The 22,730-nt window shown below is 33.0% G+C and overlaps 1 protein-coding gene across 11 annotated transcripts in view; it reads right to left on the bottom strand.

The window, feature by feature from the left end:
* Positions 1-22,730, bottom strand: part of SPAG16 (sperm associated antigen 16) — a 951,825-nt gene that overhangs the window by 858,866 nt on the left and 70,229 nt on the right. For 2 of the 11 annotated variants that reach the window (XM_021076088.1, XM_021076091.1), the window contains one exon: positions 14,058-20,332. The exons of 7 other annotated variants lie outside the window; for them this stretch is intronic. In XM_021076088.1, coding sequence (XP_020931747.1) covers positions 20,096-20,332 — 237 coding nt within the window. In that variant the 3' untranslated portion in view covers positions 14,058-20,095. Of the gene's footprint in view, positions 1-14,057; positions 20,333-22,730 lie in introns of those variants that run through there. 2 more of the 11 variants (XM_021076090.1, XM_021076095.1) reach the window with 2 other exon arrangements.

Here is a 22,730-nt window from a genome sequence, read left to right as displayed (position 1 = left end):
CAAACAAAAACTGTAAACCAATGAATATTGCTTTTACTAATATTTAACATTCAATAAAATAAATGTATAGTTTATCTTATGTTAACTGAGAAAGTAGTATTATTCCTAAAGATCTCTATAACCTGTCATATCTTAATCTGTTTTAGGATCAAGAAGAAAAGTACATATAACTAGTTTCCTTAATGCAATCTTTTGCATGTGAAAGTCCCACAAAGAGTCTAATTACTGCAATAGTTGAATAAGATGTGCCTGTAACATGACTTGTATGACTTGTATACAGGGATCTCGTATATTATTAAACTATCTTCATTTTGATGTTCAACATCTTTGAAATCACACTTTCAATTCAAAACCTATAATCGAATATGGCCAATCACAAAGCAGTCCATACAACAGTTAAGATATGCAATGTGACTGGTTCTTTTCAAAGAAAAAAATAATTGTACATGCTTTTAATACACAGCTATTTTAAAGGAAAAAACAATATTCATTTTCAAAAAATGTGAACTTTTAAAATGTTATTGGACCTTGTTATTTCTTTTTTTTTTTTTTTGTCTTTTTGCCATTTCTTGGGCCGCTCCCTTGGCATATGGAGGTTCCCAGGCTAGGGGTCCAATCAGAGCTGTAGCTGCCAGCCTACACCACAGCCACAGCAATGCAGGATCCAAGTTGCATTTGGGACCTACACCACAGCTCACCATAACATTAGAATGTCTCTTTTGGGTAGCCCCAAAGCCTTGACAAACAAAGAATGCATGTGTATGTGTATGTAAATAAACATATTTACATACACACATCTTTATAGAATATTGCTTGGCTTCAAAGGAAATAATATTTACATCATCATAGCAATGAAGAGTTTACTAGTGTTCAATTTGTATAAACAACCAACAGAGAGAAACAAAAATTTAAAAATTCATTGCAGATTAGAATGTTATTTAATTGTTATCAATATTGAAAAATATAAAAGCACAGCTAACAGATTTTAAGAAGTGGAAGGAAGGAGAGGTAAAGGATGGAGGGCACTCAAATAGTGGATCTTACAAAGAAAAGACACAAGAGATAGTACAGTTCATGAAAATAAACATAGAGGCTTAACACATTAATTACTGTTAAGTATTTTATTCTATATATGAGGAAGAACAAAGATAGCGAAATAATTGTGTTTAGAGAGGAACAAGAAGGTTAAATTAGATCTAAATTTTCAACAAACAAAACAAGAAGTCAATAAATAACACCTAAAGGTGATGTCAGGAAATAAAATGGAAATATCAGTAATAACATCATTAACTACAAAAAGAAGCATAAATACGAATATTTTGAGATAGCTGCCCCTCAAAAGAAAAACTTGATGTAGCTAAAATGAATGCAGGATAGCTGTAAGCCTTTCTATGCCATTTGTTTCTTCCTTTGTTTTCAATCTACGTATAAGTAAAACGTTCAAAAATATTTTAAGAGCAAAAATCTATATGTCAAGCAGAGCTCCCCACTTATAAGAAGGAACCACAAAGAAAGTGAAAATCCATTTAACCTCTTACTGTAACCCTTCAGGCAACACCCCAGAAAACCCCTTAAAAAAACTGGGAACACCCGCTTGAGGCTCTAGTTCCTGCAACAAAGCAGGATGCTCCTGACATAGTTGTATACATATCTAGATAGATAAATATATACATACATATCTGCAGATAAAATTGCATACAAACATATATGTGTATGTATGTTTAAGAGTGTATGAATAATGTAATCTATAATATATTTAACAATGTAATTAGCATCTCATATTTATATATAAATTATTATGCCTATGAAGCCAATTAAATGTACACACATTATAGATACATATTATACAATCTAGTTAGATAAAATAATCACATACTGTGGAGGCTACTGTTATATAAGTGTATATTTCCAACTAAGTTTTACATTCTTTATAAAGGAGCTTATTTCTAAAATAGAAATTGCTATTTGCAAAATTAAAATGAGAAAATATAAGCTAAGCACACAATTCAGTTCCTAGCACATAGTGCAAACTATTAAAATCTAAGTTACTTCCTTCTTACCTATGCTCATTAATAGGCACCAGGTCAGGACTGCATTATCAAATAACCTAATTTTAGTAAAACAAAACAGACTACTTGCAGATTACTGTGCAAGCTACCTGTGCAGATGACTGTCCTCTGCATCACTATAACTAAAAAAATGTTATTTGAACTTACATTTCATAATGTTTGTAAGAACTGCAATCCCAACAACTGAATTATTGAATTATTTACCCTAAATTATTTTAATAATTTAAAATAAACATGAACACTATAATAAATTCAAGAAGTCAATTTTAAGTTGAAGAAAATTATCATGTCTACTTTACCAATGCATTCTTCCAAAAGACAAATAAAACACTCAGAATAAGAATTAAAATAATACTGTCACACTTCTTTAAATAAGAAATTTTACTGCTCTACATCACATATCTTCACAAATTGATAGCAACTTAGCAGTTGAAAAATGATGAATTTTGAAGTTTCATTTTTTGCTAAAAAGAAAAGAAAACTAAGTAGGCAGTAAAGATTTTTGGTTTAAATGATGAATCAAGTTATATGTGTATTCAGGTGGAACATGACAAGCGAAAAAGATAAGTTCCCAAATTATGCATACTAGGGTCTCATTTTGCAAACCCAATAACAAGCAAATACATAAATAACGCATGTAACAATGTATTTTTGTCAACTATTTGTCAACTATGTACTGTCAACAAAATAAAAAACTATTCTTTAAATAATAACAGTGACTCCCTCGAAATAAGATTGTATATGATTTAGTTTATTATGATTTTCTTTATTTCCTATAATTTCTGAATTTTTTAATAATACATTATTTTCTATTATGAAAACTACAGCTATTTAAGTCATAGATAATGTCATGATTTACCAAAATTAATTTACAGATATGTCAACAAGTACATAGTTTTTCATAAAACAAGCTATAACCATTCAATATTTGTATGTGACCATGTCACAGTGAGAACACTATAGTTCAAAAAGGAGAAAAACACGTGTATTTCACCATGTAATATATATTTCACAACTGTAATTTCTTAGATACTTAATATTATCTTCTCTATATGAGATATTACGAAAGCAAATTATGTGAATATGTGGAAGCAAAAATCACTAGGCAGTTGTCAAAAAACCCTGACTTTTATAACAGCCTTGACTCCAAATCAGATATTCTGAGCTCATGATATTTATGGGCCCTACATGACTTACTGTCCCATGGACTTCAGTAGAAGAAAGAAGAAGGATTATCATCTAAGGACTTTAGGAATACTGGGGAGGAGTTACCACTGAGGCATAGTGGATTAAGGACTGTGCAGAGTTGAAGGATCCATTGCTGCCACAGCTGTGGCTTGGATTAAATCCCTGGTCAAGGAACTTTATATGCCACAGGAGCAGCCATAAAATTTTAAAAAATATAAACCTTGGCATATCTTCTCCTTCTCTTACTAGTCATGGCACTATATTAACATCTTTCTCCTGGAAATCATAACTTTTTATCATCTTGGTAAATCACTGTGGTACACAGGTATGTTCCTTTCCCTAGAACACCAAGTACCCTAAGGATAGATACAGTGTTACCTCTAACTCATTTTGGTACCTCCTGAAACAGAGCTTCCCAATTGGTTTGCCACAAATGGGTTATGGCTACACCCAAAATATTGATACTTTTCAGACCCCAGGGCAGCCAGGAGAGGAGTAGGGATGCCTGAGTCCAATGTCTGGTTTCTTCCCCCAGTGAAAAGCCTTGTCTGTTTACCTCAGTGAGCCATACAAGTATTTTATCAGAGTGCCATGGTATGGAAAAAAGTAATGCTATCTAAAACTTCAAGTGTTGTGGTATGCTGTCCTCATAACTCCATGAGTAGACCACACACAATACACTGGGGTGGAGTTAAAACTCATTTGGTTTTCCAATAACCAATTGGTTTATGCCCTACTTTTGGTTCCTAAAAGCAAGATGACAAACACTGGCACAATACCTCTGGGCCTCATCACCCAAAAATCTGGTCTCTCATGCATTCTGAGTGTTTGTGTAAACAGCAGCCTGTGGCTCACAGACAATCCATGTGTGGGTAACAGAATTAGGCTATATTTGAAGTCTCCTCCTTTACCACAGACCAGGACTTTGGAAATATATTCAGACTCCCGAGAGGACCTATAGTCTCTCCCAACCCCACCCCCATCCCTCTCAAACAAGGTCTTCTGGGACTGATTTTTTTTTTTTTTTTTTTTTGGCACTTTCAGGCCAATAAACTCACTGTGCATGATGTCCTGCTCAGGCAGGTGACCATACAAGATGTGCCCCTTCTGGCCTTCTACTCTCTCTCATCTTCGCATATTTACCCCACTCTAAGTGTAGTCACTCCTTTTCACTGCGTGTTCAGGTCCATCCTATCTTACAGTAAACAAACTACCCTAATAGCCTCAACATGTTCATAAAGCACTGCCTTCATTTTCCTGCCTTAATTGAAACTGGATCTCCTCTCAAAGGCCCCACCATCTCACAACAAAAGACCCTTCATTTTCTCATACCATATAGATCCTAAGGTTAGTTTCTCTATTATCCTAAAGTGCAGTCCCATGTGTATAATAGTCAACTAGGCAGTTTTAGTTAGATGTACCTCAGACATCCAAATTTCATCATGTCAAAAATGAACTAATATTCTTTAGAATATGTACAATATTTAATATTCAGCAGAAACTTACTCTCATCTTGTCTTCTATTCCAAAGAATGAGAACACCATCAATCCTGCTGATCAAGGCAAAAACATTGTTTCTTCTCTTGCTCTCACACACTACAAAAGGAATCAACCACCAATATCCACCAGTTTGCTTAATCAACAAATCTGTCCATGCCATTCCCTCACTACCCTGTTAACTTTTCTAGCTAAACTGTCTTTCTCTCTCACCGAGATCACTGGATTTATCCCTGACCTGGCATCATGCTTCAAGTTTTGCTTCATTTCAACTTTTTAAAATGATTTTTGTTTCTGTCTTTTGTCTTTTTAGGGCCATACCTGCAGCATATGGAAGTTTCCAGGCTAGGGACTGAAATGTAGCTGTAGATCACTGAGCTAGGCCAGGGATTGAACCTTCATCCTCATGGATACTAGTCGGGTTTGTTAACCACTGAGCCAACATGAGTTTCTCTCAATTTCTTTTCAGGCACAAAGTTTATAAGCACAACCTCTTCAGTGGGAGCCTGAAGGGTTACCTTAGGAAAAAGTTCCAACTCTTTGTTACGACTTCAAAAGGATTCCACGGCCTGGCCCAGGTCAGCTATGGGCATTGCATGTCCTTTGAATGCTTCCATGGCCACAGTGAAAAGCTTTGGGCTGATTCCCAGATCTTTGCACGTGCCACTAGAGCTTCTCCTCTTCTTTATCCCCTCAAGCTTCAGCTTGGATGTCACTGATACAGAAGGGAGTTATCTCCCCCCGAAAAAAAGATTAAGTACATGCTTCTCTGCACTTCTTTAAAGTCTATACTGCTCTCATCAGAGAAGTTTTAACAATTGCTTTGCATTATTTTTCTCCCAACTGCTAGATTCTAAAGGCTTAGAATCTATGCCATAAATAGGCAGGAACTGAGTTTTGGTTTATTCATTGCCAAAGTCAGTCAGCACACAGTATGACTTCCAAAAAAATTTAGTAATCTGGAAAATCCAAAATTACATGGAGATTAAACAACACACTTCTAAATTAACAGGAGTCAAAGAAAAACAATACTCAGAGAATTTTAAAAATATTTTGAACCAAATGAAAATTAAAATACAACTTTCAAAACCTGTCAGATGCAGTGAAAGCAATGCATAGAAGGGAATTTATAGCAATGAATGCATGTATTAAAAAAAGATGAGTTCCTTAATGGCTCAGTGGATTAAGGATCCAGCATGGTCACTGCAATGGCTCAGGTCATTCTTGTGAAGTAAGTTAGATCCCTGGCCTGGGAATTTTCAGACCAGCCTGGCTACAGATGGGGCCAAAAAATAAGTAAATAAATAAATAAATAAATAAATAAATAAATAAATTTAAAAACTGAGAAATCTAAAATGAATCATCTAAATATATGTACTTTAGGAAATTAGAAAAAAAAAGATCAAATTAAATCCAAAGTAAGTAGAAGAAAAGAAATAAGAATTAGAGCAGAGATTACTGAAATTGTAAAGGAAACCAATAGAGAAAATCAATAAAACTAAAAAAGGATTCTTTAAAAGGATCAATAAAATTGACAATCCTTTAGTCATGCTAACTAAGACAGAAGCCACAATACTAACATTGGAAATGAAATAGGGGCATCATTACAAGTGACATGGGCAGTAAATGGGTAATGAGTAAATGGGTAAAAAAGGAACAAATCTACACCCATAAAATGAAAAACCTAGAACATGGAACAATTATTTGAATGACATAATCTGCCAAAACTCACTCAAAGAAATAGACAATCTGAATAGACTTAAATCTATTAAAGAGATTAAATCAATAATTAATAACTTTCCAAACCACAAAGCACCAGGCCCAGATGAGTTCACTGGTGAATTCCACCAAAATTTAAGGAATAAATTACATCCATTATCTATGATCTTTTTCAGAGGATATATGCGGAGGGAATACTTCCTAAGCCATATACAAGTCCAGCACTGCCCTAACAATAAAACCAGAAAAAAACTACAGCCAAAGTACAGACCAATATCTCTAGTGAATATAGACATGAAAATCTTCCAAAAATATTAGCAAATTAAATATAATAATGCATAAAAAGGATTACACATCATAATCAAGTGGGATTTATTCCAGATACAAAAGGTTGGTTCAACATCAAAAAATCAATCAATGTAACCCAGCACATCAACAGGCTAAAAAGAAAAATATCATATCACACATGAATGAGTAGATGCATAAAAAGCAACTGAAAAAATAACATCCAATCATGATAAAAAAAAAACTCTCAGTGAACTAATAGAGGGAGACTACCTAACTTGGTAAACTGGGAATAGAGGGAGAGCTACAAAACACTTCTAGTTCATATCATGCTTAATAGTGAGAGACTCAAAGCTTTCCTACTAAAAATAGAAACAAGGCAAGGATGTCCTGTCTCATCATTCTTTTCAACATCACAGTGTAAGTCTTTGCTAATACAGTTAGGTGAGAAAAAGAAATAAAGGATATAGAGATTGAGAAGGAATAAATAAAACTGTCTTTGTTCACAGATGACTGTCTATGCAGATAAGGCATAAAAATTGACCAAAAAAAGAAAACTGTTGGAACTAATAAGCAATTATAGCAAGATTTCAGGACACAAGATTAATACACAAAAGACAATAACTTTCCTATATAACAAAAATGGACAAGTAAAATTTGAAATTAAAGATATTATATTTACATTAGCACCCCTGAAAATGAAATGCTTAGGTATAAATCAAACTAAAGATGTACAAGATCTACATCAGGAAAACTACAAAACTGATAAACAAAAATCAAAGAACAATATATATATAGAGAGATATTCCATGTTCATGAATAGGATTACTAAATATCATCAAAATGTCAATTTTTTATAAATTAATCTATAGATTTAGTGCAATGCTAAGTAAAATCCAGGCAAGGTAATTTGTAGTTACTGAAGCACTAATTCTAAAATAAATATAGAGCTACAAAAAATGCAGAGTAGCTACATACCATTGAAGAAGAAAACAAAGTTGAAAGACTGACATTACACATCTTCAACACACTATAAAGTACAGTAAGACAGTATAGTATTCACAAAAGAATAAATAGATGAATGAAACAAAATAAAGATCCTAGAAATAGATCCACATGAATATAGTTAATTGATTTCTTATAAAACAGCAAAGGCAAATACCATGAAGCAAAGATAGTCTTTTCAACAAACGGTGCTGAAAAAACTCGACATCCACCAAAAACGTATCTAGACAAAGACATTACACCCTTCAGAAAACTTAATTCAAAATGGGTCACAGACTTAAATGTAAAACACAAAACTATAAAACTTCTAACAAAATAACACAGGAGAAAACGCAGATGACCTAGAGTATTATATGCATTTTTATATGCAGTATCAAAAGCATGATCAATGAGAGAAAAAAATTGATAAACTAGATTTCATTAAATCTAAAAGCTTCTGCTCTGCAAAAGACAAGGAGAAGAGAGTAACACAAGCCACTGACTGGTAGCAGATATTTGAAAGCATACATTTTATAAAAGACTGTCATCCAAAATATACAAAGAACTCTTGAACTTTATAAAAAATCCAACAACCCAGTTAAAAAAATTACCAAAGACCTTAACAAATCCCACACAAAATGAGATAGACAGAGTGCAAATAAAAATATGAAAAAAAACTCCACATCATATGCCATCAGAAAAATGCAAATTAAAACAACGAGATACCACTGCACACTAATTTAAACAGTTAAAATCCAGAACACTGACAACACTAAATGCTGGTAAGTTCGTGAAGCAAACAATCTGGTGGGAATGTAGTATACTACAGCCACTTTAGAAAATATTTTGGCAGATTCTTACAAAACTAAACAAAGTCTTAATATACAATTCAGCAATCACATCCCTTGGACATTTGGGTAACCATTTTTTATTCAAAAGTGTTGAAAACAAATAGCAACACAAAAACCAGAACAGAGATGTTTATAGTAGCTTTGTGCATAACTGCCAAAACTTGGAAGCAACTGAGATGTCCTTCAGTAGGTGACTGGACAAATAAACTGTGGTACATCCAGACAATGGAGTGATACTCAGCACTAAAAATAAGTTATTTAACCAAGTAATATGCATGGAGGAAATGCATATTACTAAGTGAAAGAAAGCAATCTAAAAAGGCTACAAGCTTGGGATTGCCTGTCGTGGCTCAGTGGTAACGAACCCGACAAGGATCCACAGGGAAACAGGTTCAATCCCTGGCCCTTCTCAGGGGGTTAAGGATCCAGGGTTGCCGTGAGCTGTGGTGTAGGTCGCAGATGCTGCTGAGATCCTGCGTTGCTGTGGCTGTGACGGAGGCCAAGGGCCATGGCTCTGATTCAACACTTATCCTGGGGATCTCCATATCCCGTGGGTGTGGCCCTAAAAAGCAAAAGATAAAAATAAAAAGGCTACAAGCGATACAGTTGCAACTACATGACATTCTGGAAAAGGCAAAACTATAGTAACAGGAAGAAGATCAGTGGCTACCTGGAGCTGGGGATAGGGATAGGGAGAGATGAAAAGGTGATACACAGAGGATTTCTAAGGTAGTAAAAATATTCTGTATGATACTATAATGATGGATACATTTCATTATATTTTTGTTCAACCTCTGTAATGTATAACACCAAAGGTGAACCAAATGTAAACTATGAACTTTGACGATTATGACAGGCCAACAAAATTTCATCAATTGTAATGAATGTACTATTCTGGTGGGAGATGATGATAATGGAGGAGGCTATGCGTGTTTTGGGGGAAAGGTTATATGAAAAATCTGTGTACCTTCTTCTCAATTTGCTGTGTGCCTGAAGCTGCTCTAAAAAAATTGTCTCAAAAATACTGAAAATCTATCTTAGAGCCATTAAATTGATGTCGAACTTTATTAGATAATATAACAATTTTCTGTATTATGAGTAGATGTTACCTGAATATTAAATTTGCTATTTAGTTATCTAATATACTAATAAAAGATAATATATTAATTAAAATATAAGAAAAATTATTAGTTAAATTAAACTAGATAACATTAACCTTAAGATTTTTAACTATAGGAAAAATGAATCATTTAAAGTGAGGAAAAAAGATACAAACCAAAAACATTTTGTTTAACAAAGACATAGGCTCCTAAGAGATTGTTGTCAAAACCTACAAACACGTCTTAGTAAAAAAACTGTCACCAGATTCTTAGTCAAGTGTACTTTTATTTACCGCATTACAAAATCATACAGAACACTCCACCAAGAACGGAACAGTGGCATCAGCTAGTTATACACAAATATAGTACATGACGTACAAATAAATTAGAACTTGACGTTTTCATTCATCATTTAGAAGGATCTAGGTCAAACAGTTATTATTTCTTATTTATTTGATATTAAACATAAATCAAACTGTCTTGGCTTCCTAGTGAAGGCAAAATGCTTAAATTTTTGTATTAGGAGTATGTCGCAAGACTGGAAATTTATCACTTTTTTTGTCAAGCTAATGTGATAGTTTTGATAGGGAGAAAAATAATTGTCCACGAACACTTCATTTTTATATTAATTTTACTGTTTTAAAATGAGTTTTAAAACCCCAAAATTCATAATTAAAAAAACCCCACAAAATGACCTTCATATTTAAAATATAATTTAAGCTAAAAATTAAATACATTTATAAAGAAATGAAAATTATACATTTTCTGCAATAAAAAATTAATTCAAGAGCGCTTCCTAAATTTTCATACCATTAGATGAACTAGATTAAAAAAAGTTATTGCCAAGTAATCAATTTTAAATTAAGCATATTTTCCCTCCTTTGGTATTTCTAGAAATTTAAAGTTCTAAGAGCATGTGTATATATTACAATAATCAAAATGTTTAACACCTAAGGGAACAATTAAAGAATACTGCCTTTGCTCAAAGAAAAGATATTAAGGTAGAAAAATTCCCAATCCTAAATGATATAGAGCAATCTGCAATGTACCACAATTTCAATGATTATCTAGGTTCGAGTAAATTAAAGAAAAAATGCACACTAAAATCCCATAACAAAGCACCCAGTAATGACTGATTTGTACCTTAGAGTTCCACTGTACTGTGTGCTTGGACTTGTTAAACCAACAGTATTTTTGAATATCCTAATGGGGCTCCAGAAAGTATAGAAACTGTTAAAGGTCTTAGGAAGATACTGCAAAATAAAGCTGAAATGATACAGAGGCACATATAATTGAATATCTGAAGAGCTTTAGTAAAAAGCAGTGGTAGGCATATTCTGTGTATCTTAGAGATAAATCTAAGGGAGGCTGGGAGCAGAGTCTGTAGAACAAAATAAAGCAGATACCTGACTTTCTACCCTGAAGTGAATGGGATTGCCTCATGAATAGTAAATATTCTTCCCTTGAAAATGACCACAATGAAAGGTTGCTGCTTTAGGTTGAAGTGATAGAGACTGATTCTTTCTCTCACAAATGCTAACAAAATATTTTCTATGTACTCATAATTACTACAATTACCTTGTTATGTTAACAAACCCCCCTAAACTTACTGGTTTAAAACAACCATGTATTATCATTGCTTATGGCTGACTGGACTCAGGTGGGTTGGCGCTCATGCTGTGTGTCTTTTGGAGTTATAATCAGACTGCATTTGGGGCTGGAGTTATTTTAGGCCTTGACTGGCTGAATGTTCAAGAAGGCTTCTTCAATCACATGTCTGGCTACCTCAAATGGGATGGCTGCACAGCTGGCCTAGCCTCTTTATCTCTTTTCTCTATGTGGACTCTTCATATGGCAAGCTTCCTCACAGGACAACAGTCTCAGGACTGTCAAATTTGTTACATGGTAGTCTTTTCCCCCAGGTAATATTTAAGAGACACTTCCAGAAACTGAAGAATGATATTTGGAGTACCACATGTTCCTGTTGTATTAATTTACCCTGTCATCTTTCAGCTCACTCTCAAGCATCCTTTTTAAACAACCTAATTTATCAGAAACCTTAATTATAAATGAATTTGCTGCTATAAGTACCTAGTTTTAAAACTAATCTTTTTATTTTTATTTATTTATTTATTTATTTATTTATTTATTTATTTATTTATTTGTCTTTTGCCATTTCTAGGGCCACTCCCATGGCATATGGAGGTTCCCAGGCTAGGGGTTCCTACGCCAGAGCCACAGCAACACAGGATCCAAGCCACATCTGCAACCTACACCACAGTTCAGGGCAACGCTGGATCCTTAACCCACTGAGCAAGGCCAGGGATCGAACCCGCAACCTCATGGTTCCTAGTCGGATTTCGTTAACCACTAAGCCACGATGGGAACTCCTAAAATTAATCTTTTTAAATCATACTTTAAAAAAAAAGTAAATAACTTTGAATAGTATATGTAATTTTCTTTATAATTTTAAGAAAGTTGTTAAATTTTCAATATGACAAATTAAGTTAGGAAATATATATAAAATACACCTAGTACAATACCTAGCATACTATGTGCTCAAGTGTTTTAGTTAGTATCTACATACACACATAAATACATATACACACAGACACAACAATAATTTTCCTAGGAATAAAAACCATTATTGGATATTTTATCCACTATTGGAACAATATTTCAACAACCTTATACTCCAAAAATTTGGAAATAGTACATAATCTTATGGATAGCACTACAAACATAGGAACATTTCAGTATAGTGTATAGTATGTGTATGAGCTTCTGTAGAAGAGCATAGCATTTTTTTCTAGAATACATACTTAAGAAAATGCAATAAGAATGGTAACAATATTAACCTGTTCTTTTATGCTTCAGTAAAATCATTAACACTCTTGTATCAACATATTAATTAACAGCATTATCCAAGATAACCCAATAGTATCTGATATCATAGATTGAAAAGATCCTCATATTACAGATATTTATGAACCCAGTACTGTAAGCCTAATACTCTAGATCTTTAAAAATATCAATTTAATAATAACTTTTAATTAACCTTCTAATTTATTCTTTGTGACACTATTGTTTACCTCACCTTCTTGGATCTACGTCCTCTTGTTAAGATATTTTTTTCCTACTCTTACATTTTATGCATGGTGTTTCCTTTTTATTCCACAATCTCATTGTGATGTAGTATCAATCTCAGACTTTAGCTACTAGCCCTTCTCCAAAAAAGGGTGAGTCTGGAGGCCAGTAGGGAAGGGAATAAACTAGTGGAAAGTAAAGAGCCAAAATAAAAATAAGTATTAGTGCTTCCAGATGTCACTCTCTAAGTAACTTAGAGAAGTTAATATGGAAAGTAGGCTAGGATTTATTAAGGGCATAAAAACGATAAAATTTTGATTCTTAAAGGTTTAGTGAGGTGCTGAGAGCAACAATGCTAAGGTATATATGATTTCTAAACTCAAGATTTTTCTGTATAACATAATACTCTTCAATCCAAATAAGGTAATTATAATGTATATTTTATGTAATTAAAATCCAATGTTTTGAGTTATTCTGGTTTATAAAATTATCCCATAAATCACCTAAATATAAATTATAAACATTAATATATGGCTAAATAAAATAATGTGCATTAATATCCCAAAGTTAGAAGTTTAAAAACAAGTGAAATAATATTACTCTTCTTCCTAAGGATAAAAATCATTTACTCTAGCATCAGAAATCCTCAGAACTGGTATTCTCTCATCTTCCTTGGTATCCTCCATTCCTTCCCACGGCCTCCCACAATGAGAATGAATGAAAGGATAAAGTCAGAGCAGCCTTTTCTTCAACTACTAAATCTCTACTGTCTGATTCATAATAAGAAGTAGAAAAAAAACTGAAAAATGGGAGACTATTGAAAAAGATTAAAAATGCTATATATAGTAATCCATTATATACAAATATATGTATTAACATATGCTATACACATACTAATCCACTATTTTGGGCTATTGATTAAAAAAAGGAACTTAAACCTCCCTTGTGATTACTCATAATTTTATTTCACCTTATACCTCCATTAGTTATTCAAATCTAAAGTTCCTTTTTCACATTACTTCAATACCTACAATTCCTATATTAACCAAGTAAATGCACTTCCCAAACCCATCCTTTTCTTTCTCATCTTTTCCAGGGCAATTCTAATCAATAGTTCAGTTTATCCACTGAGTATAAAATAGTTTAATTCCAATTAGTATAATGTTATTCCAAAGACATGCAGAATGGGAATCTTGATTGCTAAAATTAAATACTGGACTCAGCAATATATTAAACTACATCTTCTGAAGGATTCCTCCGTTGAAAAACAACCAAAATCCAAGTAAATCATAATTTTATTGCATTGTTACACTCAAGAGAAGTTGAAGAAGGCAAATTCAAGGGAAAATAGCTAATTAACATATGAGTTATAAACAGTAAGCACATACAAAAAAATGTATTGCCATGATGACAAATGCTGAAATAGAACTGCAATCTAGAAACTAAGCTGTAGGCTAGTCATAAAACAAAGACATAAAATCATAGAAATTGTTTAAATAAATTAAAAGTATACACAAGCAAATGCAAGCAACAAGAAATTATCAAGAATTATGAAATATGGTCTTAACCAAATGTAGCCTTTAAAAGTAAAAGACAAATTTGTTCACATATAAAAACACAAAGGATGGATTAAAAAAGATTGATAAATACAGAGAATTAGAAGATAAGAATGAAGACATTCTAAGAATGCAGCACAAGGAAAGAAGAATATAAAAAATATAAAAGGGGTTTAAGTATGGAAGATAGAATGATACAGTATAACCTACACCTAATTATAGACATGGAAGGAATAAATTTTTTAAAATGAAGGAAAAGTAAAACTCACTGCAGTAATGAATGGGAAATTTGAAAAGTGAAAAAACAAAACGAAAAAAAACACCTGCTACCCAAACATAGGAATCATAACATATCCATGAGATAAACTAAAAAATATATCTATTATGGTGAAACTCCTGGACAAAAAAAAAGGGAGGGCAAAGATGAAATCTTAAAAAAGTCAGAAAAATTACATGAATAATATGTAGATAAATCCATATATGTATGTGTGTAAAAAAATATTAGACATAAAATATAGTATTAAATTTGATTTAAAATGTATTTAAATTTTTTAAAGAAAAAAGAGAAAGAAAAGATTATTACAAATGATGTTTCAATTCATCTAGTTGATATAATTCTAAACTTAGCATCTATTAAAATAGCTTAAAAGGTATAAAGCAAAAATTGATTAAAGAGTAGGAAAAGACTGAAAAATCCATCAATTTACTCAAGTATTGATGTTACCCAAGATATAGATATAGAAGATCTGAATATATGAAAATAAAACTTATTGAAATATATATGAAATTCTGAACTCCAAAGTTAGAAAATACACATTCTTCTGAAGTACACACACTTAATAAAAATGGAACATAAAGCATTTTTACTAAGAGGATAAAAGTTAATCTGATAAAACAGAAATATTTGAAAAAGAGTGGGTTGAAACAAATAGAAGATAATCCTCGCAAAAGTAATTCTCCCAAAGTAAGTGATCAAAGTTGGGAGTACCCATCTTGGTTCAGAGGTTAACCAACCTGACTAGTATCCATGAGGACATGGGTTGGAGGCCTTGCTCAGTGGGTTAAGGATCCAGAGTTGCCGTGACCTGTGGTGTAGGTCACAGATGCAGCTCAGATCCCACATTGCTGTGGCTGTGGCACAGGCCGGTGGCTACACTCCAATTGGGACCTCTAGCCTGGGAACCTCCATATGCTGCAAGTGTGACCCTAAAAATACAAAAAAAAAAAAAAAAAAAAGTTGATCCACAGCTGAGCATGATGGACCAGGATTCCTTTCCCTTTTGTTCATCCATTAGGACACTGTCTTGATCTGTCTGTCTAAACGGTCAAAGATGGGTTACAGGCATACCCTTGTTCCATACAAATTGAAGAAAAATGAGTATAAAACAGTTCAAGCCTGATGCTCCTTTAGGGACTGGGTCATGTATCAGTGTAATATAATAAGAATCACAGTCTGTCAGTGGTATATAAGAAGAAGCATTTAAATCTGGCTTGTGGGTCAGATGGAGGTCAGCTGATACGGATGGAACCTAGTTATGACAGCACTGATCCTTATGTCTTTCACTGAACCACAGACTAGTTGAGACCTGTTTTTCCAATGTCCATGGCAGAGGTACAGGAGAGCAAACCAAAATGTGCAGCACATACAATCCTGTTATGTTAGAGAATCAGGTTATGATTGGCCAAAACAAGTACATAATTAAGCTCTGTATTAATGATCAAAGTAGTACCTTCCTTGAAAATGAGGGGAAGGTACAAACATTTCTGAAAAATAACTTAATAGTCACACACCAAGTGCACATTCCACTGGCAAAATTTAGTGTTTGGTCACACATAGGTATAAAGGAGGTTGAGAAATAAAAGGTCTAACTACATGACTAGCCACATGATGAAAACTATAAAATAAAGAAAAGATATTTTGCTGGAAAACTAGCGATTTCTGCCACAGAAACTCCCAACATTTTTCAGTAATTTCTTTTGTACAAATTATGCATTCTGACCATAATTTATTTCAACTAGAAACATATAACAGCCAAAAAAGATAACTTCAAATACATGCACAGGTAAATTTGAAAATATCCTCTAAATAAACCATCAAAAAAAAGAAAACATAATGAAAATCTTAAAACACTTAAGACTGAATAAAAATTAAGCTGCTATATACAAACCTGCAGGATGAACTTAAAATAGAATCTAGGGGAAAATCTATGGTGTTAAAGATTTAGAATGGTGAAAAGGTCAAAAATTAATAAACTATGACTCCTACTTAAGAAGTGGAAAAAGAAACAAAGAACAATACCAAAGAGTGTAGACAGAAGGAAATTATAGCAATGAAAGCACAAAGTAATGAAAAGAAAAGACATATAATAGAGAATTTAAAACTCAAAAGTTAGATCGTTGAAAATACCAATAAAATTCAAGAAGACAGATGAAAGGTGGGGAGAATTTGGAAGAGAGAACTCTAAAGAGGGAAGAAGATAAAGAGATGTCAAATATAAAAAGACAATATCACTATAGATTCATTAGAGATTAGAGAGATTTATTCATTGATAAAAATGCTACAAATATTTTAATGTTGGTAAATTTAGAACTTGGACAAAATGGTCATCTTCATGTAAATATATTACTTTGAAACTTACCAAAATTGATTCAAGAAGAAATAACCTCTACAGTTCTATTACATTAAAAAATCTGAATTCATAATATAAAATATTCCCAGAAATATATAGCAGCTCCTATTAGTTTAACCTAAGATTTCTACTCAGACATTTAAAGCACAGGTCTTCCATATTATAAAAACTCTTTCAAAGAAGAGAAAAAGAGGGAATATTCCACAACTCATTAATGATATCAAAATTATAAAAAGGCAATGCCTAAAAAGGAAAATTAAAGGCCAGTTTTATTCATGAAATTGAAATAAGCATCCTAGAAAAAAACAGTGCACTAGATCCAGTGATATACAAATCATAATACATGATGTATGTTAGTTTTATTCCAAGAATGAAAGAAAATGTTACATTACAAAATCCATAATGTCATTTTCCACATTAAAATGTTAATGAAGAAAATAATCTCAAAAGCAGAAAATTCAATATTCATTTATCATAAAAATAAAAGATTAACACTTAAATATGATTTTAAAACTTGCCATTCATTTATGATAAAACAATTAATACTAATTCAGGATAAAACACAAACTTAGCATATGTGCACATAAAGGAAATACTTTTAACCCAATAAGGAATACCTACCAAAGATTTAAAACAAACATTATTTCTCGTGTTGAACCATCAGAAGCATTCCCTCCAAAATAAAAAAACAGGATAAGAGTGCCTATTCCAACCCTTTCAATTTATATAGAGGTCCTAGACAATGCACGAAGATAAGAAATAGAAATAAAATTTTCCGGGATTAGAGAAGAAAAAAATCACAGCTATATTGTTCATAGATAATATCATTATTCATACGATGCCAGCTTTAGTAAGATCAGCCCAAAGAGAGAGAATGAAATTTAAATATAGGGACCTTGCTAAATTTACAATAGAGAGTTTAGCAAAGGTCCCTGTATTTAAGAGCAACTCAGAGTAATCGATTTTATTTCTATATGACAGCAACCAATAGAATGCGCAGTTTTCAGTTATTCATTCATTCAAACATGAATATTTATGGAATACTTACAATTGGCCAGACTGAGGATATAGCAATGAATAAAGCAGATAAATATTCCTGCTCCCATGGAGCTTACATTCTAGTGCAGAAGAGATACAACAGACAAGTTAATAAGTAAAACATAGGATGTAGGAGAAAGATATGTAAGAGATCTTAAGTGGAAAAAAAAAATCAAAGGAGGAAAGAGATCTAGGAAAGAAAAGGGAATGAGGGGAAGCATTAAATTTTAGATTGGGTGGCTACGGAAGGTCTCTGTAATAGGAGAAATTTAATTAAAGTTTTAAAGGAGTTTGAGAGGATGAGCCATTCAGATATCTGAAGGAAGACAACTCAGGCAGAGAAAACCTCAAGTGCAAAAGCCTGAAAGCAGGGCATGCCTGGAGTGTTTTACAAACAAGGAAAAGGCTGGTGTGGCTGCAACTGAGTGAAAGATGGGAGAGTAGCTGGAAATGAGGTCAGAGAGATACAAAAAAAAGGGCTACACTACATATGGCCACAGACTCTATAAGTTCTCCTATAGCTCTGGAAAGGACAGGAAGCCACCAGAAAGTTTTCAACAGAGAAACGTTATGGTAGATTTATGTTTTAAGAGGATCAGAGTAGCTAGAGTGCTGCTGTGTTCAAAGAAGCCTGGAGGAAAATAAAGAAAAAAAAAATGGAAAGATCAGTTAGGAGGCTATTGCAATAATTCAGGCTAGATGATAAGAGAAAAAAAAAAAAAAGATGGAAGAGTGGATATTTTTTAAAGATGGAACCAAAATAATTTCTTTTCATATCTGATGCAAAATGTGTAAAAGATAAATGACTTAAAGATAACTCCAGAGATTTTTGGTTAGGGAACTGGAAGGGCAGAGTTTCTGTTAATTAAGATAAGGATATTGAAGGAGATAGAGCTTTAATGGGGAACCGATGTCTAATGGCAAGGTACAAATAAGCAGTTGGATATATAAACTAGAGTACAGAAAAGAGATCTCAGCTGAAGGCACAAATTAATGAGTCACTAATATACAGGTAATTTAATTTAAAGCCATGAGTCTGGGTGAGATGATCTAGGGAGTAACAGCACCAAAGAGAAGATGTCCCAGAACTTCGCTCCAGAACACCTCAACAAAGAGGTTGGGGATATGAGGAGCAAATAGCAGAGGATATGAAAAATTATGAGTTACTGGTAATAACAAGGCCAAAAGTGAAGCAAGTGGCTGAGAATGGATGGAGAACAGGATCTCTTAAATGAGAGGATGCTGAGGAATAAAAGTTCAAAGTGTTAGAAGGATCATCCACGTCAATTTATAAATAAGAATTACGGCAGGAATGATTTTTACAAAAGTGATGATGTCATGGTGATTTTTTTAACCAAAAAAATAAATAAATAAATAATCTGAGAAGTGCCTGTAATACATAGTTACTATTGAGTGAGATAATCTGATGATGTGAGATTTAAGGCAAGGTGGACTCATGAATGAGGTAGGAGAAGAGAGTGAAAGTAGCACGGAGAGCAAAGGGGACAAGTACGGGACCTCTAAGTCCAGTACTACGGTTGAGTGGAAGCAGAGTGGAGTACCCCTGACGGCTTTAGGTCATGGTATGCCAGAGCTGTCTCAGAGGAGCTGACCACAGACATCTCTTCTCAATTTCACCTTTGGTGAAGTAAGACGGTAGTTTGAATGGCTATGGCATAAGTATTCATAGCACAGAAACTGAGAAATACTACAAATCAAGGCTTTTTCCCCAAAAAGAGCTGATTATTAAACATTTACCAGAATCTTCCTCACATCAGGAAGAACTATAAGCAGGGAAAAGCTAAATTTTAATTAGCACAGAAAGTGAACGGAACATTCACAGTAGAAGTTGATAATACAGAGGACTGTGCTCATCAATGATCCTGAGTTCCAGAGAAAAAGATTCGGGAGTCAGGAAAGGAGAAGAAGAGATTGGGTCAGAAAAAGTGACATGAGGAGCCTCAAGGAGGATTAGAGTTCTGGAATAAATGATGAACTAGGCGTTCTAGGCTCTTTATGAAGACTAAAAAGAACAAAATAAAACAGGTGCTGAAGAAAAAGACTGGGGAAGAGGCCAGAAACAAGTGTTGCTCAGATTCTCCCCTTTGGCTCCCGCTGACAGAGGCACGAAGACTGGTAGATGGGTGGTCTTATTCTGAGCACTTGGGCACTCTGTTGTCTCCTGCCAGTGATGTCCTGCGGAGGTGTGATCTTATTCCGAGTTTTAGAGTTCCCTCTCCACTCCTGATGATGGAGGTGTGGAGTTGGACAGAGGGCTGATCTTGCACTGAGCTCACAGGCACCCTCTTGGCTTCTGTTGAAGGAGGCCTCAAAGCCGACAAAGGGACAAGTTATTTAAACTACTTGTAAATATCATTTACAATAGCAAAAATTATAAGGTACTTAGAATTATACTTAACAAAAACATGTACAATATCTATATGAAAGAAGTATAAAAATGTTATCTGAAAGGCATTTTGTAAAATCCAAATAAATGGGGAGGTAAACCATGTTTATTCATGCACTGAAGGACTCAATATCATAAAGATGCTAGTTATCTCTCCATCAATCTAGAAAACCAAAACTATGCTAATAATGTTCTCAAGAAAAAATTTTTTAGGAATTTAGCAAGCCCATTTAAAAATTTATGGAGAATTATAGAATAGCTAAAATACTTCTGAATAACAAGAATAACGCTGAGGGAATTGACCTAAGATATACTTACTAAAAACTGTTATATTTTAAAGCACAGTATACTAAATGAATATCACTTATATGTGGAATCTAAAAAAGTTACACTTTAAAAAAAAATGGAGAATATGGTGGCTACTCTTAGATGGGAGGTGGAATAAGCTATGATGTTTAAGGATACAAATTTATATAATAAGTAGTAAATAAGTCATAGAGATCTAACGCATAGTATAATTAAAATAGACAATAATATTGTAGTATAATAATGTAATGTGATAATTACCACAATCTTGACAAATTAAAATACATAAACGTATCAAAGTAAAACACTACATACCTTAAACTTACACACTACAACTCACATTTACTCAAAAAAATATGGTTCTGACACAGAACTAAACAAATTGACCAATGGAGCATAACGTCCAAAAGCAAACCCAAGTATACACAGAGACTAGTTAAATGACAGATCTGGTACTTGCAGACCACTGAGAAAAAGAAAAACTGTATAATAAACTGTGCTTGGATAAGCAATTATTTAAGTGAAAGCAAGTGAAACTTGATTCTTAACTATACTCCACATAAAGAAAATTCAATTTCAAGGTAAATGAATTTGAATTCAATTTTGGGGCAATTTCAATACTACAATTGGAAAGTACAATTTTATGATGAGACATCCCATTGAGATAAGATAGAGGACACTTATTTCTTCCCCTACTCTTTCCTACTAAGAACTATAGGCCATGAAAATAGTACAAGACACAATGAAAGTAGAACTTCAAAATTTGGAAATAAGGTTAACTAGTTCAAGATACCAAAACTGAAGGAACAGCACAGCAGGAGGATATTTTACTTCTATCTCCCAAACATAAGTTTAACTCAGGTCAGACTCCTAATCGAAAAACAAAAGGTAGTGAATTCTCTGACCATAACCAAATCAAACCAGAAATCAATAACAAAAGAAAACAAGAAAATCTCTTAACCATATGGAAATTAAACAACACACTTCTAAATAATCCATAGGTCAAAGAGGAAATCTCAAATAAAATAGAAACAAAATACATAGAACTGAATGAAAATGAAAGTAACATATCAAAATAAGTGGTATGCAGCTAAAGCAGTGTTGAGAGGGCCATTTACAGCACTTTTATGCTTACATTACAAAAGAGTAATTATTATCTCAAGTCAATAATTTGAGTTTCTAATTCAAAAATGTTGAAAAAAAGAACATACGAAACTCAAAGCTGGACGAAGAATAAAGGAAATAATAAACTTAAAAGCAGAAATCAATGAAATTGAAAATACGAAAACAATTTAGAAAATCATGAAACAAAAAGGTAGTTATTTTTGAGTCAGTAAAAGTGATAAAACTCTATCCAGCAAGATTGACAAAAAAAAAAAAAAAGGGAAAAGATATAAACAAAAAAATATCAAGCATACTAGAATAAAGGCTCTCACTGTAGATCATATGGCTATTAAAAGTATAATAAGGGAATGTTATGAACAACTTTATGCAAATTTATTGTCATAAATTTAACAATTTCAAAAATCACAAACTACTTAAACTCAATTGAAATGAAATAATAAACATATCCCTATAACTATTTAAAAAACTAAAATTATAATTTAAAATCTCCCCAAAAAGAAATCATCAAGCCCAAATGGTATTTGGAGAATTCTATCAAATATTTGAAAAATAATTAATAACTACACAGCAAGAAAACTAACTATTAATCCATGCAACAGCTTGGATGAATTTCAAGGGAATGATGCTGAGTATAAAAGTCAACCCCCAAAAGTTAAATATTTATGATTCCATTTTCAATAACAATCTTGAAATGACAACACTATAGATTTGAAAAAGAGATTAGTGGCTGTCTAGGGTTAGGGACTAGAGAAGTGGAGTATTGGAAAGTGAATATGACTATAAAATAGTAATACCAGGGATCCTTTTGGTGATGCAACTATTCTACACCTTGACTGTATCACTTCAATATGGGATTGTGATATTGTACTTTACTTTTACAAAATGTTA

The sequence above is a fragment of the Sus scrofa genome, chromosome 15, assembly GCF_000003025.6.
Source record: "Sus scrofa isolate TJ Tabasco breed Duroc chromosome 15, Sscrofa11.1, whole genome shotgun sequence".
Taxonomy (NCBI): domain Eukaryota; kingdom Metazoa; phylum Chordata; class Mammalia; order Artiodactyla; family Suidae; genus Sus; species Sus scrofa.
Note: the sequence above shows the minus strand (reverse complement) of the source record. Positions and strands in the feature narration are given on the sequence as shown.